General features: G+C 46.7%; 1 protein-coding gene across 2 annotated transcripts in view; it reads right to left on the reverse strand.

Moving 5' to 3' along the window:
• LOC134099453 (large neutral amino acids transporter small subunit 4-like) overlaps nucleotides 1-18,190 on the reverse strand; it is a 23,918-nt gene extending 5,728 nt beyond the window's left edge. The window contains exons 1-10 of one of the 2 annotated variants that reach the window (XM_062552328.1): nucleotides 18,027-18,190; nucleotides 15,933-16,155; nucleotides 11,488-11,734; nucleotides 11,208-11,263; nucleotides 10,996-11,072; nucleotides 5,107-5,199; nucleotides 4,886-5,019; nucleotides 4,377-4,582; nucleotides 1,306-1,449; nucleotides 449-466 (exon numbers count right to left, since the gene is read on the reverse strand). In XM_062552328.1, the coding sequence (XP_062408312.1) occupies nucleotides 449-466; nucleotides 1,306-1,449; nucleotides 4,377-4,582; nucleotides 4,886-5,019; nucleotides 5,107-5,199; nucleotides 10,996-11,072; nucleotides 11,208-11,263; nucleotides 11,488-11,734; nucleotides 15,933-16,086 (1,129 nt within the window). In that variant the 5' untranslated portion in view covers nucleotides 16,087-16,155; nucleotides 18,027-18,190. The remainder of the gene's footprint in view (nucleotides 1-448; nucleotides 467-1,305; nucleotides 1,450-4,376; nucleotides 4,583-4,885; nucleotides 5,020-5,106; nucleotides 5,200-10,995; nucleotides 11,073-11,207; nucleotides 11,264-11,487; nucleotides 11,735-15,932; nucleotides 16,156-18,026) is intronic. The other variant, XM_062552329.1, reaches the window with a different exon arrangement.
• Between the last annotated feature and the right edge of the window lie 306 nt (nucleotides 18,191-18,496).

The raw sequence follows: 18,496 nt of genomic DNA on the forward strand, positions 1-18,496 counted from the left end.
AGAGAGAGAGAGAGGGAGAGGGAGAGAGAGAGGGAGGGAGGGAGAGCGAGAGGGGGAGAGATTAGACTTCACTGTGGGTTTCATCTACAAATGACCTCTGGGTTGTGAGGAATGAGGATGGAGGAAATGATGACTTTGTCCAGGTGGAAAGTGCATCCATGCTTCCTCATGACAGAATGAATCAGTGTGTGTCTGTAGTTCAATGGCTAGTGCAAGGCACCGAAAACGTCACATTTATAGTCAGTAAATGTCATTTCCTGGTAAATAAGCACAGGGTCGAGCTCATCTCTCTATAACAGAAGCCATGTTACGTGAGTGTGTCTCTTCAATAAATAAATAAATGTGTCAGCCAATGTCAAATGAAGGAGAGCGTGTGTGACGGAGCGGGAGTTGTTCAAAAAACATGCACGTCATCCCCAGCCCCAGCCCCCAAGTTCACAAGCCTTACCGACTTCCATCCTTTGCACTGCGCAGGCAGCAAGAAAAGCCAGCATGATAAAGGAGGGGAGAAACGAGCAGAGGAGAGAGAGGAGAGAGAGAGAGAGCAAAGGATGGGGAGACACAGAGGAGACAGAGGCAGAGTGCATTAATAACACGCCCCCGCGTCGAGTGCTCGCTACACACCGCAGGGCCTTGGCTCTTCCCTTTCCAATAATCTCATCACATTTACGCTTTACATCGCGGACCAAAACGCACAGATCAGATAAAAGCGCTAGCGCACAGTCAGCAAGAGGGTGGAGAAAAAAAAAACATATATGGGACAAGCAGAGGGCTGTTAAAGAGGCTGCAGAGAGCTTTAGCCTTAATCCGTAGTGCGGCAGTCACCCCAGCGCTAAGGCTACAAGCACCAGCAGCACTTTCTGAACCACATTTGTTAATGCTATCGCCGTATTGATCCAGGGCTGTCCCACTCACACTCACTCAGACTAACACCAGTCCTAGCAGCGCGCACATATACAGTACACACACTCAGCAAGGAGAAGGGGGATAGATGGAAAGAGAGGGAGATGAGAGAGATAGACAGAGAGAGAGAGAGAGACAGAGGGACAGAGAGAGGGACAGAGAGAGGGAGAGAGAGAGAGAGAGAGAGAAAGGTTTGGTAGGCAGAGTGGGTTGGGGGGGAGGTAAACACACTTTCTTATACAAACACACTTTCACTGATCAACTGATTCAGTTCAACTGACTGATTGTCAGACATGTGCTGAAACACAGAGAGACATACAGACACTCACATATTCACCCAAATATAAACATCCAAATAGTCCCTCCAAACAAACTAAGACACACACAAGGGTAGGCACACACCTGTGTTGAGGTCGCCGCCTGCAAGCGACTCCAGGATGCTGTTCATGGCCCCCATGTAGAAGATGAGGCGCAGCTGAGTGACACACATGGTGATCAAGCTGAGCATGAAGATGGGGCTGAAGATACTGCGCATAAACGACTGAGCTGTGTACACACACACACACACACACACACACACACACACACACACACACACAGGGAGAGAGAACAGAGAAGGGTTAGGAGGGTTTGCTTGTTTGTTTCATTTAAAGCCATTTCAGCAACTAAGGGTATTTCAGGTAGAGCATTGTGTGTTAGAGATGTTTAAAACATTTTATTTTTTTTAATCTATGCAATCAAGACTTTAAAGGATCTTACTAAACTACAGTCTACTTTAAACACCTTAAAAAGAATCGTGTGAGGGTGTGTAAGAAGCTATCCTAGAAAAGCTATGGTTGATTCAAGTTCAAAGTAATGGCATATCAAAACCATCAAGAAGTTCATTTGGAATCCCTTTTGGAATGTTAAGAGTTATGGGTAATGTATTATTTTATTGAGCTGCTTGTTTGTGATACATGGGGTGCTTTTTAGCAGCTGTAGGTGTCTGTCGTGGAAAAATACCACACCATCCTGAGTGGCCCATATCCTACAGGCTGGGTGGATGTCTGAAGTGTTGTTTGATCAAAGAGAGCGTGTTCGCACGGAAAATTATTCCCTTGGCCCTCGGATGGCAAGACAACGTTCTGGGGGCTCTACGGCGAGCACCAGGACCAGGAGTGGATCTGGGTTAATAATCCACCCGGCCTGATGCTGTAAACGGACTCAGGTGGCGCTCCTGCGTACGGTGGAAAAAACTCTTTATGGTCGTGCTGCAGCTGCACCGGCCTTTTTATTACCCAGCATTCCAGGAATCCTCATGAACTCAAGACCCCCATTCTTCCTCTTTTTTTTGCGCTTTTTTCTCTCTGTGTCTTTCCCTCTCTTTCTCTTTCTCTCTCCCTCTCTCTCTCCACTCCCTTTCCCTCTCTCATACACAAGTGCTTCATTCATTCACATGAAAATGACATACAGGCACTTTCGGCTGTACTCACAATGCTTGTACATGTTTGTAGGATATGACATACTGGCAGTTTCCACTGAGGACATTCAGTACTGAGACCATATTAGAGCAGGCACCAGGATGGTGGTGTAATGGAAAAGACACTGTAGTGTACCGGCTGACTCCTGTAATGTACTGCTGAACCAGCTGGGAGGGGCTACAACAAGAGGAATGCAAGAAACTCCACTACAACACCCTCACCCCCCCTAACACCCCCATCTACCCCCATCACCACCATTACCCTCTATTACACAAATGCGCAGCAGCTCCAGCTGTGTTATTAAACAAGCGGCTGGCCCTCCACCTCATTACCCATCGCAACCCCCCCCCTCAGCCTGGCCGGAGTCAGCAGCAACCCCTCTGCCACCACCACCACCACCGCCGCCACCAGCACCGTGGTCTCAGTGCCCCGCCAACCTTGGCTCCGAGCACACTGCCACATTTGAAGGCTTCTAGGAAAGCGGTCTGAATCGATTGCACGGTCTGTTTGGTCCGAGAAGGCTCAACAAGAGACCCCGCTGGGAGTCAAAGACCCTCCCGCCGCCAGCCAGGGGAGGTGAAGAGGCCACTTTTATTTTGATGCCGGGGCTCCGGCGACTTGTGGCTAATCGTATGGTACATATCTGGGTTAGTAATGCCAAAGTGCATAGAGATCCTATGCGTGCATCACACAGCTCACTGTAGCCTCCGTGACCCCATACGCTGGTTCATTACTGAGGGGACCCCCACCCTACTCTGCCACACCAACACAAATCCATGGCCATTAGCCCCAAGCACAGCCTCCCTGCTGGCCAGGCCATGAGTTCACAGTTGGCATCCTCGCTCAGCGGGATTTTGATAAGCACAGCAAATATTTACATTCCAGTTTTGTTTTATCTATCTTCATCTTGTTTGGTATTTTGGCCCATGCCTGTCGCTGGGTACTGAGTAGGCAGTCTTTGTGTGTCACTTCGCAGTGAGACAGGTTGCTGGCAGAAGGTTTGGCTCGTGCCCCACTGTCTTTGAATGGCGTGTTTATAAGGTTGCTGTTTGCCAAGTCACTTAGGCAGACATTGAGGGCCTCGCTACCATGGAAACATGCAACAGTTTAAGAGTAAATCTTTTGTTTTTGTGGAGTGGAACGTTCTGAAAAGACCTCAACGGACCCCCTGCTTGTGCGCCTTGAATTCACCAGCAGTTTTATTACTCTTAAAGTAAAACAAAATGGATTTATGGACGGTCTATCCATTTTGGATGGTCTTTGAGGCTTTGGCACTCTTCATTTGAGAGACAAGATTGATGATACTTAGTGTCCATGTCCTGGTGCGCCTCTAATAAATCTACGGAGAAGGCGGCATGTGATGGCTGTCTCTCAGACCCTCACCACAAAGAACTCAAACATGGCGGTTTGCAACTGCATGACCTCGTCACTAAATGGTGTTTTTACATGAATTACAGTTTAAAATATTTAGACTAGGAAAACCAACTCCTTTTGTGGTTACATTGGAAATGTCCTGAAAAGAGTGTATGTGTGTGTGTGTATGTGTGTGTGTGCGCGCTCTAAAAAAACAAACAAACAAAAAAACATCTCAGTATTGTACAGGGAACTGATAACCAACAAAAGACAGCCAAGGTCAGTCAAACAGTTGGGAAATGGCAGACGACCAACAAAAACACCTGGAGTCACAGTGACTGTGACACAACTGTAAACAAAGCCTGTGGTGTCTATGTTTCAACGACTTCCTTTAGATCAACGAGTACATTAGACAAACAAAGAGTGAATGGTAAACAAAACGTGAGAACCTTTCTCCTAAGTACAATAATACATTTAAACTTTATGGCTTATTTTGTTTTGCATATTTTATGATACTTCTGCAAACACAACCAGTGTGTCCAGTGTGTTAAAGATGATCCAGTTAGTTCAATTAAACTCTTTATTTTATACTTTTCTTTTTTCTCTAAACTGCTACAGTGGATGCTACTGACAAGGAGCAGGAAATGAGCCGATTCTTACTTTCATCCTCAGCCTTGCACTGGACCTCCAGGTCCACGGTGGACAGACAGAGCTTGTTGCCCTCCTGAGCGGCCAGCTTCTCGGAGTGCTGGTGCTTTAGGGAGTTCCCCACACTGAGGCGGCGGCCCACCGTGGTCACCTGCCGGTAGAACTGCTTTCCGGTGATCTTGTGGTCAAAGCCCAGCCAGCTGAACTTGATCTTCACACTGGAAGCAACGCAAGAGCCAAAGGCAAATAAGTGGCAGGACAGAGGACATGTTTTGGCTTATCTTATTTACACTGTGGAAAGGGTAGCCTAAAACATTTGCACTGTATTGATTAGCTAAACCTTTAGGGCTGCTGCACGTCTTCTTTTTGGACCGCACAGCCTTTTAGTATTCTTTATCTATTTTGTGAGAGAATGCTTTATTCTGATCCAACTTCACTCGTCATAAACCACTACTGTTTGTGGGAATGGTGTCTGGGGTAAACAGGGTTTACGGGTTTGTGTGTGTGTGTTTGCCTCTTACGTGTAGTCCATGTCCTCTGGACCAGGGAAAGGCTCAAGGGGCCAGTTGAAGAAGCAGTTGATGAAGACCAGGCCAGCACAACCAGCCCATACCACGAGGATGGTAATGAGGGCCACGCCCAAATCATAGATCACCTGTGGAAGGACAGCCAATCATGTTAATGTTTCTACGGCGACACACGTGCGAGGCTTTTAGCATTAGCACAGGAAGGGGACGCGCACCATGATTCCGGGGAAGGTGACGGCCGAGGAGGCGTAGGAGCCGATCATGAGAGAGATGAATGTCGATCGGAGGTCACCAAACATGTTCGGCAGCTAGGGGGAGGCAAAGAGATGGACAGACAGAGAGAAAGAGAGAGAGAGAGAACAAAAGAGATGTCATGTAATTGAATTCAAACAGGTCTGCTGCTTAAGTGTAAACACATTTCCCAACACTGCCCAAACGCTGACAGGCAAACTCATTTAGCAACGGTGGGACAGCGTTAGTTTAACAATTCTGAGTGTCAAGTGTCCTCCAAAGTGTTAACTTGGAGGTCAACAACAGGGTGGGTGGAGCCCCTCATTGGTGATTAATAGCCTGACATCAACATTAACAGCAGATTGTGGTGGAGAGGACAGCTTGCATAACAACATTTCTGCTTTAGCTCAAGACCCTGAGCACAGCCTGTTCCCTGCCTCGACATGTAAACACAAAAGGCTGAAAGCAAAGTGAGAGTGAGAAAAAGTGAGATAGAGATATAGAACGAGTGAGGGAGGAAGGGGGGTGGTAGGGTGGAGAGAGAATAACAAAGTTTGAAACAAAGAAAAAAGAGGAAGGATACAACTGCAGCAGCTATCTCTATCATAAACATATCAGACTCAACTGGGCTTGTCATTGTAACCTGCATTGCAATAGGCTACTACTCCTCCAAGAACTCCTAGTGTTTCCAAGAATTCCCCCAAAACAATGCCCCATCCTTCCCCAGCATCCCCCTCCATTCCCAGCAGGGTCTCTGCTTGTTAAAGGCAGGAATGAACTCCTTCTCCTGGCCCCAGTAGTCATCATTTACCACTTCTAATTGGAGTAAAGGTTAGCCAGGGTGGGCCCGTAAAAACTTCCGAGATGACAGTTACACTAACAGTCTCACAGCAGCCTCGGGGTGTGGTGAGGAGAAGAAAAGCCCTCATGTGACCATCGTGTGTGTGCGTGTGTGTGTGTGTGTGTGTGAGTAAACTGACATCAGCATGCGGAGGAAGAGAGATGCTGATGAGGGGGGGAAATCGCAAGACAAGAGACGGAACAGAGAGAGAGAGACAGAGACAGACAGAGAGAGAGAGAGAGAGAGAGAGAGAGGTGGAATAACTGGTTTTTCGTTTTTTTTGTGTGTGTTTTTGCGACGCGTCTGCCATGGTCATGAGAGACCACTGAGTGGTGCGTCAACAGGCTCAACACAGCGCTGAGGTGGAACGCGGGGAATAAAGGCTGCCACAGTGTTTTTGCCTCCCAGGCAGATCTCTGTATCCCAGTCTCCGCTTCTCTCTCCAAACCCGACTTGGCAGTCACGCGAAGGTGAGACGGGCGGGGTGAGACGAGTCCCAGGGAGCAGGCAACACTGGAACAACAACGCCTGCGCTCACCTACTTTTCTGCCTAACAGATCTCTCACTCTCTTCACCACACACACACACACAAAATGGGATACGAAAGCCTTTTGATTGGGACGGGGTGTAATTACAGTAGTCTAGTATAGTGTGTATGCGCAGCATTTTAAAAAGAAGAAGAGATAAGATGTCCAGATGGGAACGGTGGAATTGAGCTCCGAGGCTTCCCAGACAAGATGCCCATTTGTCCCGTTGTTTATGAATGTGAGCTAAACACAGGAGAGTGGACTAAGGAAGGACACCCTAGCCCATCCCCTCCACAGGTTACATAGCTGCTGCTGCTGCTGCTGCTGCCGATGACATCAATCTATAGCTTCGGTCAGCAGACAGAATGTCTGGACGTCGGCGTTTTAGCACTTGCGCGAGAGGTGCGAGTGATGCTACTGTTCCTCTTTTCTATTCCCGCTCAATCTAGGTCAGACAGGCTCTGGGGGTCTATGTCTGGCACTGGGCTGTCTATGGCTCTGAGTTCACCTAAATACACAGGGGTCGTATTCGGCAAGGCCGATCCTTTACCTGGGGGCCCCCCAGGCTGTGAAGGGGCCCAATGCGTTCGCTACTGTCAGGCATGACTCCGGGCAGTGTGCTGCGATGGTGACTGGGGTAAATGATTGCCCGGCCGTGTCCCCTTTACCGCTACGCATTCCTCGCTGACCTCATATGCTATCAGTTGGTCTTGAACAGAGCCGGGCACTGACTCCAGGGTTGAGCTCACGCTGAGCTTATGTTGAGCTCATTCTGAGCCAACTCTGAGCTAACACTGAGCCTGTAGCTTTGGACATGCTGTCGGTGACGTGCTGTGATGGGGCGGTATGTTATGCATGCAGAGACCAGGTTATATTGTCCAGAGAACGAGACAGAGTAAGGATAATGTGGTTAAACGAAAAATCAGTGGCTGGTTTTAATCTCTAAATATCCGTGACAATCATCATGGACGCCCTCTGTACATACTATGAGAGATCATTTCAGTACTTACACTTGTGATGCAATTACATATTTTTTTCATGCAAGGTGGAAAAAGTGGAAATTTGCTGAAGGGCAGATTAGGAAACCTTGGTAGCTCTCATTTCCCATTCTGTATTTCATGAGCCTTCACAAGGTTCCTTTAAATGTTGTCTCCCCTCCATAGCTTTGTCATCCAATATACATGGAATGGACTTTGAAATGGCCTTCGTAGTGGACACAATAGGGATGGCCTATAAAAGGTGACTGTGTGGTTGAGTCTGCATGCGATAAAACACAAGGGTATGTTCCCAGAAGAGACCAAAACATCTCAACACTCTCACTTAATGTTCTACTCCTCCATGAAAACATTCCTTCACTAATTGAGAGAATTTAGAAAACCTCTCATGTTTTGTCGAAATATTTTTTTTTACGGGCCAGGGCTGCTGCGGAAAACTGAAGCATTCCCGACACTCCCACCAGCAGCCACAGACAGACAACAGTGTGCTGCACAGGCAGAACTCCAGCAGCAAAAGGGAAGGAGAGGAGCGGAGAGGGGGAGAGAGAGAGAGAGAGGGAAGTGAGAAAGATGTGCTCAGCTGTGGAGAACCGGTCCGCACTGGCCTGCACCCGACCGACGAGACCTCAGGCCTTTCCATGAGTCAACAGCTCAGCGAAAGTGGAACTGAGACTAATTCTTACGCTGACCCTCTCTTATCTCCAGTTCCCCAGCAGGCCCCTCGCCATGACCACAGAGAGTGACCACTGGACAACGGAACTGGAGTCAACACAAAGCAAAGGCCCCGCTTGCCCTAGTTCTGCTGCCCCTCGCCAACAACGTCATGTGCTCCCTCCCACGTCATGTGTCGTGGTGGTCCGTGTCATGACCTTTAAGATCAGTTGCAGCATCAGGTCGGTTTTGCTATTTAAGTGCTGTTGATGTGGTCAGCATCTAGTGCCTGGTCCACAAAAGCCCTGTCATTTTCATTCATCATAGGTTAAAGTCATATTTCATCCACTCCCATTGCATAAACCACCCCCCCCCACTCCACCCCCCATCCTGAGTTGCACGACTCCTCTCTTCTAAATTTACCTTTCATGGACTGTTCCTCGGAAATCACATGGAATAACCGCCTAGTATAAACTAACTGTGACAGAGCTTGGCAAATGGCAGCCATATGGAGCATTTGACACAGTTGAGGGAGGAAGGGATTGAACCCAGGGATAGGGCTTTTATGGGCCAGCAGAGTGCTGGAGCGGATTACCAGCGCAGTGGGCTGATTAGTGGGACACGGCGTCCAGAAATATATCATACACAGCAGAGTCATTACAAGACAAAGCCAGAGGAGCGTTTTGTGCGCGTGTGTGTTTATTTGCGTGCTTTGTTTACCCGCTAAACAGTCTGAGTCGGAGAGGCTGTGGCCAGGGAAGAGAATTTGAGAGTGGGTGGTGGTGACTGAATTGCTGGCATGATTGAAGGGGGTGGGCATAAGGGGCACACAGGCACACACACACACACACACACACACACACACACACACACACACACACACACACACACACACACCACTCAGGCAACAACAGCAGAGGGATCAGTAACAAACATCTGAGTCAAGTTACTAAAGAGAGGGTTAAAAAACAGAACAGCCTGAAGTGTTCACTGATCGCTCCGTTTCGTGGGAGTCACTCTCTCCCCTGTCCCTGGGCCCGGCACTCCCACACTTGTTTACGGCTTTCTGGGAGGGCGAACTGCTGAATGGGCACACACGGAGAGGGAGAACCAGAGAGCTCCAGCCTGGTACCGGGCAAGGTGCGGAAACCAGACGAGCCAAATTAGGAAGGGGAACGCTAGAGGAAAGAGCGGCGCGAGAGAACGACGGAGGAAATAAGAGGAAGAGGAAAAGGGAGGAGGGGGCGCAAGCACAGCGCCGAGACCAGGGAAATGAGAGATGTGCGGATAAAGGCCCCTCTACTGGAGCCATCGCTCTCAAGCCGAGATATCTAGCACACTTATCTAACTTCACAGAGCTGGCCATTTTTATACTGCGCACGACGCACAGGCTTATGCTGCATTCTATAGAACAGACATAAAGGGGCAGGTTCAAAAGGCTGTCTGTCACAGAGACGCACAGACACAAAGAGAGTAAATATAACTCATAAATATGACCCCACTGATCAGCGGTGTAAAACACACAGTTATTCGAAGGAGCGCTTGCGGTGCAGGGTTGCCGTGGAGAGGTTACTGGAACAGAGCAGCTGCAATAACAAATCGTTCTGTTCCCCCGGAGCAGGGCGCACACATACACACTCTCGCACGCACACACACAAGAGAGACCATACACACACGTAGGAGCGCGTGCTCACCCCTACGAACACACTCGCACGTGCTGAAACTGAACTCTGGGAGGGAGCTCAAACAGGCTGAGGCAAGTTTTCAAGGGAGTACCATCGCACAAGAGAACAAAAACAACCCCATTTGCGTCAGGGTTAGGGTTAAGGAAGGGGAACCTGTTCGTTTGCTTTACTCTACTGGTTTTATGCCAGGCACAAAAAAAGACAGCACACACACACCAAAGAAAACAACAACAACACTGGGGGCTGGAAGACCCAGCAGAAATGGGGGAAGGGGTACAGCAGCAGCAGCAGATGCAGCAGCAGCAGTGGCGGCAGCACAGGCGTCAACAGCACTGGCTTCCTGTTTACGTCGACTCAGCTTACGTCCTGTTCTGAGAAGCACTTGGAGTGGGGGCTACTAGCCCAGTGGGTTTCCAAATAATGTTCACGTCGACTAGTGAAGGGATGTCACAGGGGGTGTGTATGAACAGCACAGTGTGTGATAGGCTAGTATTAAATTCGGTCATGCAGTCATAGAAGCATGCATGAACGGGATATAATGTAAAACGAGAACTACAAGGGTCTTGTCAGGCAGTCTATTCAGCCAACTCGGTGGTGACTCAAAGCCTCATTGAAAGGAATGACCAGGATTTACTCTGACATTGCACAATATCGGCTGCCTGTCTGGTGCACAGCGAAGGCCTGGTCTATTTTGAGGATGAATAAATGATGATGAGGGGTCTTTTTCGGGTTCCAGTGAGGAAAAGCGGCTGTGCTGAATAATGCATCTCCAGCACTGAGGCACGTGGGCTACTCACGACACACCCTGTGAGTGTGTGGGCTCGCTCCGGGATGCACACTTGTGTGCGTACAGATGAACAGATGAACACACATATACACACACACACACACACACACACACACACACACAGACACACACACACAGACACATACACACATACATACAGACACACACACGCGTGCCCATGCCCATACACAAATGTGCAGAATATCACCAGCTGGGGATTTCTTCACTTCCCTTCTTAAGTGTGTGTGTGTGTGTGTGTGTGTGTGTGTGTGTGTGTATGTGTGTGTGTGTGTGTGTGTGTGACTGTGTGTGTGTGTGTGTGTGTGTGTGTGTGTGTGTGCATGTGTGTGTGTGTGCAAGTAGTGCATCCCATCCCCAGTCACTTACTGTCAAGGAGGTGAAGGTCATGCACATCCCTCCGAAGCCGTTCAGTGCTAGAGCAAAGAAGATGAGAACGGACAGATCTGTGGAGAGACAGACAGACGGGTTACCTCAACACAGAGTGTGAACGGAGATGGCCGTAACAGAGATGACACTAACAGAGATGGCCCTAGCAGACCAAATCTTAGACCAAAGAGAGTGGAGAAAGTGGTACGTACTGTTTGGATCACTCGCTCCATAGGCGATCAGGATACAAGAAAAGGCAAAACAGGCACTGAAAACACAAAGATCATAAATATGAATTACTCTGGGTCTTCAATTAACCATTTGCATAAACATGTTACTGTACATGTACACGTTATCTACTGCCATAAAAGCACAAAAATATTTATCACAGAATCCATGAATTAGTTCATTATTGGCTTTAGATTGAACTAAGAGTGTAAACATCACTGTTTGCTCCCAGAATTCTGGCGGAGGGTCACAGGGTTGTCTCACCTGCCCAGCAGGCGCAGTTTGCGTGGTCCGTATTTATCCATGACGATGCCCAGGGGCAGAGTGATGGCACTCAGCAGGAAGGAGCCCACGGTGAAGGCCAGGTTCAGCATCTCGTCCTGGTCCTTGCACACTGGCCAGCCCCGAAGCCTCAGGGGCTCCTCCTCCTCCACTTTCTCCGCAGCCTGGTCGTCTGAGGACTGATTGACGGCCGACGTGGACTGATTGAGCTGACTGTCGGAGTTGTTCACTGTTGGGTTCAGGAGGATAAGAGAACACATCAAGATGTGCTGTGTGTCTGTCATCATTAAAATCAAACAACTTCAAATGGTATTGTAGATTCTGTTCAAATGGCCAAGTTTGCTTTGAATAAAGATCTGCATTGCGTTTTCATTTACTTTTCAGTTAATGAATATCCACTTTTCCGTAGATCACTTGAAATGAATGAATAAACAGATCATCATTTATTCCTTCCCGGAAAGGGCAGCATTTGGCTTTGGCATTTCATGCCATATTTACATGACCTGGTATGATAAGTGGCTTGCTTTAGACTCCTGAGGCTACCCAGTTGGATTACCATCCTGGGGGTACAGTGTAGGCAATACCCTGGGTATACGTGGAACCTGTGACCCTGTTCCTGCCACACAAGAATTTCCAAAGGGGGGTGACGGGAGCGAAAGGTCACATACAGAAACAGCAACAAATTAACAGATGGATAGCGTGTTAAGGGTCGTCCACATTAGGAACAATAATTAGAATGAAAAGCAAAAAAGTATTGCTCAAGCTAATATGAATGACAACGTCCACACATAAACTATACCGATAACATCACAAAGAACTAGGGACACCTTTCAGAGCTAACAGCCAATCAGAATCCATCAAGTTGTAGATACTGCATTCAACAAGAGGTGAGCCTTTCTTTATTGGTGGTCAGTGTGAGCACTTTTATCGTTATAGTTACAATTATCTTTATAGTTATCGTTCCTGATGTGATCAGTCCTTTAGTAGGCTACCCCTGGGCTTTGCCTCCCGCACTCATTTTATGGTGCTTTCATAATGACGTCTTATTTGCGATCTGATACCCTGCTGCTCTACCATGCTGCCCTGCAGAGCCAGACTTTACAGATGGCTACATTTCACTCCCTCCGAGTGGTGTAACTGTTCTTCTAGCAGGCTATTTTTAGTCGCATCCTGACGATACTGCGCTGCGCTATTGGAGAGATTACACTAGAATATGTGCGACTTGTTTTGAGCATCTACGTGTGTGTGGGCGGTGAGGACAAAACTGACACAGGCAAAAAAAAGGACTCAGTGTGTCTGTGTGTGTTTGTCAGAGAAGATGAAAAAACAACAGTAAGACCAGCAGAACTTGGTCAACAATGCTTGTGTTTGCCGAAACTTCTCCGAGATGTAACAGGAGCGACACGGGGCCCTGAGCGGTGACCTAGCAATGGGTTACTAGACTGCAAACAGCAGCTGGGCAGTGTGGGGCCTGGTTGGGTATTAAGGACTTATTGAGCCGCGCTGAGTCAATAAGGAAGACGCCTTGAGCACCTGCAGGCTCATACTCTCTTATCTGTTTAAGCTATGCCCATCAGCTCACTGACACTGACACACACGGCCACCGTGGACACGGCACGATTATTCAACACATTTCATAGGAGAAGAGCTGCCCTTAATAACTGTTTCTAGCAACATTTTTAAACTTCTACATTTGCATAACTAGTCAATAAGTCAACATGGACTTAATGATTTATAATGACTAATACTAACTGAGGCTTTGGTTTGAAATGGAAAGATATTTCCTCATATATTGACAAGATTTGCTTCATTCTTGTGATTGATTTTTAGTCGCAGTGCAATGCTCTATTACAGTGACAGATGAGATTATGTTTAAGTGTCGAACAAAGCAACCCATTGTCACAAGGAGACCTTAATCAATAGCCCCATTATCTCATGTAGAAGGAGCAGCAAGAATTGGGGTCATCTCCTGGATTGCATGTGTGTGTGTGGGAAAGAGTGTGTGTGTGTGTGGGGGGGGGGGGTGGAGTCAGCTTTTAGGACTTCAGAAAGTAGTGTCTGAGGGTGGGGGGTGTGGGCTGGATGTAGGGCACAGGATGGAGAGAGTTAGGCGGTCGGTTGAAATAGCACTCATGGCAAATTCTCAGCTTCCTGAGAGGTCTAATGTGTGGAAGTCGAACTCAGTCACTCCAACTACTGTATGTGCTGACAACAGCCCCCCCCCCCCCTCCTTCATTACAGAAGGAACAGAGAAGTGACCGTGAGAGTGTGTCATGTTCGGAAAGAAGGGCGTTGTATCGTAGGTTTGTGGCTGCATTATGTGGAATGACTAAGAAATATGTGTGGTCACTGTTGATAAAGTATTCTGACCACCAATATATATAACAAAAATCTCTGGCGAAAGCTAAAGTCCTTGGAATGTTTTGCAGAAAAAGTGTCACTCCATCACAAAGTCCTGGTGGGCCGTGTTTGTCAAATCGCACTGAGGGCAGGCGAGGAAAAGCAGACGCGGGTTAGAATGTGCCCCTCACACTTCACACGTGCACGCTAAGCACAAACTGCGGGGCAGCAGCCTGGTGAGGAATGAAAAATCTCTGGTCCGAACGAGCTCACCGGCGCGTCGTGACAAAACACAGACAGCGCTGTCCGTCCACACCCTGTCCATGTCGCCTCAGAGACACACATATCCCCCATCACCCTCACCGGACACGTGATAAGTTGGTCTGTGAGAGAGAATGGTTGGGGTAAGGGCTGTGTGTGTGTGTGTGTGTGTGTGGGGGGGGTACTTCTTGTTTAACTGGTGCTAGAGTTGCCTCTAAAGGATATCTGCTGACTTCATTCCTGTGAATGGACGAAGCACTCAGCGGAGGACAGAGACGGCTTGGCAGAGGAGACCACAGAGGCCTGTGAAACCTCAAACCCTTGTCAACAGATCTGACCGATTAAAAAACACTTTGCAGTGACTTGACACTATCTGCAGCCATGTTGCACAGAATAACAGAACAAAAACAAAAAGCATTTTTTGTCTTGCGGACTGGGGAAGTGGTTTGGAAGGTGTCAAAGTGAACTGGTCAAAAAGAGAACAGTGTGAATCCAGTAACCAGCAAGATTGATTCTGACAGTGTCCTGATGCATTATCCATTATCAGGTCTCTTAAACGGGATTAGGCCAACAAAAGGACTCTGTGGTGAAATAGAGAGGCACAGGCAAAAAGCGTGGTCCCCATCCACGTCATCTCTTATTTGGCATGAGGGCAATTTTACACTTGGTCTGAAACCACTGACGGTTTCCAGGCACAATCTCTTTGAGCCACAACAAAAGAACATTGATTCTAAAGAAAATGATAGGAGAAAATTTCAACTGATCAAAGGTAGCTTTTGCACTAGACTACCCACATACAGTACATGCACTATCTATCGAGACACTGACAAGAGACACTAGGGTATTGTGGGGATGTGAAATTGAAAAGCCTTGATTGTACACTGAGATAAAAACTCATTTTGGGATTAGCAAAGTTTGCGCTACAATCAAAATAAACAACAGTCTACAGTTTACTTTCAACGTATTTTGCAGTGTCTCTCAGAATTTGTGTGTACAAATGTTGCCTTTAGTCTTTAGTGTTGTTGGGCAGAATTAGGGCCTTTAGGTAAGCGGATCACTATTACATTGTTTTCACTCTAGACTCTGTTGACTGTCTGACAGATTGGAGGTAGATTTATAAAAACAAAGAAAAGGAAAAAAAATCTATAATTGAGAAAATTCTGGTAATCTGATTAAAAAAGACTACAGAGGTAAATGCTTGCGTACTGCTCTAATGTGTCCCTTGTTCATGATGTATTGGTGCTGAATGTGCAGTGTATAATATCGACTTTTCATAGAATTCAAATTACAGTTCAATGTCAGACATGCAGTCAGGCGAGGAACCTAAATGGTTGTACTGACTTCTAAACAAAAGTTGGCTCGCGGTAGTTTGGCAGGTGACTAGGAGCATTATGTCACCTTCATTCAAGCATCCATTAATCAGTGATTTACTTTAGATGCTATTATGACTCCAAGTAGGTGAAAGAGCAAGGGTGCCCTTCATTGCAAAGGAGGGTAGCGTCGCAGGTGGGATGGCGCAATTAGAATGAATTAGGATCTTTGTCAAAGTACCTGTAGGGTGCCACATTCCTATGGCATGTTTGACCTAATTGTGTTGGTGTATTCAAACAAAACCTTGAGCTGAAGTAACTAACATATTGCTTAGTGAAGTCACATCATGTATTACTCAATTATACGTACATAATTGATATGTTGGGTAGGTCAAGCAGGTTCATTCATCCATGCTAAACTTTACAACTACATTTAGATTGTGAATTTGTTCAAAGAACTTCGCGCGGTTCTCATACATGTGCTTGCTGTTACGTGAGCTGTCCATCACATCTTACCAGAACAGAGGTATGAGTAGAAGCCCTCAGACTTGAGCATGATCAGCAGGGAACCCCATCCCAGCAGCACGGCAGAGAAAAGCAGGTTCTCGATGACCGCTGTTACGGCCATCCACCAGCGCCTGGAAACAGCTGTGCGCAATGACGGAGCCATCTTTACGCACTCAATGGGGACAGATGTGTGCAAGGTGGAGGGAGCGTTGGTCAGCAAAGAAAGTCAAGCCTGAAAGATAGAGCACAAGCATCTAATGTAGGGGTAAGCCATTGTGCCAGTCTTCTGATCTTGGTTCTTTTAAGACATGTTTCAATACAGTTGTTTTTCACAACACACATCCTAATGCAGGGGGGCTGAATAATAACATCAGATTGTGCATCCAGGCGACTGCGAGTCTTTTTCTCGACAAACTGTCGAATGATTAGGCCCTATTCGTTGGCTTATTGGTTGTTTTGAGGGTCTCCCTTTGTTCACTTCTGCTAAGGTGAAAAACATTTCACAAACAAGAAACAGCCCAGATATCCTCCGCGCGTGTAGAAACCTCTATACCCCACCCATTGGTGCGACTAACCCCACCCTTGCGGTTGCTGATTGGTGCTAGATTACAAACCCCTCCCCCATTTGCTGCTGGTAATGCAGGGACAGAGAGAGACTCCACGTGAGGCCAAGATCTAGCCGGTTCGAACCAGTACGGCGCGAGATTCAGGGTAGTCCCGTTATCATTCTTCACTGGTGATGCTCAGAGTGCACAATAGCGGCACTAACTGAGACAATGACATAAAGATATTGTTTTAATTTTCAAAAACACAGTAGCCTAACTCATGGTTAAAATTGTTGTTTTCACCTGTTTCCATGACGATTTCGATGCCATTTATTTCAGTGAGGCAATTAACCATTTAATCCTTACAGCCACAGATTACCAAACTGTACTTCGGCAAAGATGTTCAGAGAGACATGTTTATATTAAATAGGCGTTGTAAGACAAAGCTGTTGTGTCCCAAAAACGAGCTCTAAAACTGGTCTGAACTGGACATGAATCATCAGCCCCTGCGCCTGTAACCCACTCCCCACCCCCCGTCTCCATTCACATGCACATTAAGCTCAGCTGTTCCGTGTCTGCACTCACTGCTGTTCCCTGAATATCATCACTGTTGGCAACAACAGTCGACCGAAGACACAATGTTAACGTTATACTTCCTTGTTTTCGGGGTTCCGCTGGCGCCTGTTTTTGATGCTCATAAGGCTTTGCGCTCGCGGGTCCTAACCATTTCTAAAGTGTCTGTTATGAACCGTCACAACAGTGGGCTACACTATCATATCACAAAATGAATCAATAACATACACCTAATTTCTCCCCAGAGATTACACTTACTGATTAGTATGTGCAATATCACATTGTAAGAATACATTGGAAATCACACAATATTAGGAACCATAATGAAAGCGAAACCTATTGTTCAGGACCTATACATTGTGCACTTATTGTTTACGCATGGGTTTACTTTTCTATTAATTTAATGTAAGAACAAAGTCGTACTTAATTTAAACGAGCCTTTCGTTATTGACATCAACACGAAATGGGGAGAGATGGACTCAAAGAATGTCAATACAAGGAAGCCACGTACGAGTCCACTTAAGCTCAAAATAGGCTACATTTGCATCCGTCCATGGAGAGTTTACAGAACCCTGCTGTTAGTAGGCTAATATAAGTTGCAGGAGACAATGAAAACATCTCGATGACGACAACTGTATATCATCTGATAGCCCAAAGCACAAATTAAGAATTCCAATTGATCAATCAGATATGCTGAGATATGTAGTGAATTAGTCTGCAATAGCTTATTTTGGTGAGAAATATTACTACCATTCATTACAAGAGGTAGTGCAGCAGCATACAATCAATACAATCTTTGGCACACATCTTTTGACCACAAGAAAAATCAGAATGTTAAAACAGTATAATGGACCATTGCAATTGTACTCAATATCAGTATGGTATTTCAAACACCGAACACTATGCTACATGACACAGCAGTGTCTGTTATCCTGTAGGCAAGTTTCACACCAGAGCATCCTTGTAGGCAGAGAGCGGCTCATACCTGCTTGACAGGGATCCCTCACCAAACCGTCGATATCCCTCTCGTTGAAGGTGGAGATGGAGCGCTGATGCCACTTAAGAAATCATGCAGATATACATCAACTAATACTGTCTTTGGTTTCTATACTTCAGTTTACTCTTTCATCTCAGATTCCTGGATTTATATTTGCACTGTTCGCTACACAAACAAGCCAACGCCGCCATTGGTCGACTGCTGAGCTAGAGACGGATTTGAACCAATCAGAGAAGACTAATAATTAAATATATTATTACCCATCATGTTTTCCTATTTATGCTTCCTACACACACAATAGACACATGAGTTTTGCAATCTGCTTGGTTTCCCAAAATACATAGGTTATTTAGTGAGACAGACTATGAATCGCCAAATGTTTTGACGATAGTGCACTGTGACGAAGTAGCTTTTTGCAAATTGTGGATGAATTCTCAGATCGACTAAAGAGGAAATGA

The sequence above is a fragment of the Sardina pilchardus genome, chromosome 13 (assembly GCF_963854185.1).
Source record: "Sardina pilchardus chromosome 13, fSarPil1.1, whole genome shotgun sequence".
NCBI lineage: Eukaryota > Metazoa > Chordata > Actinopteri > Clupeiformes > Clupeidae > Sardina > Sardina pilchardus.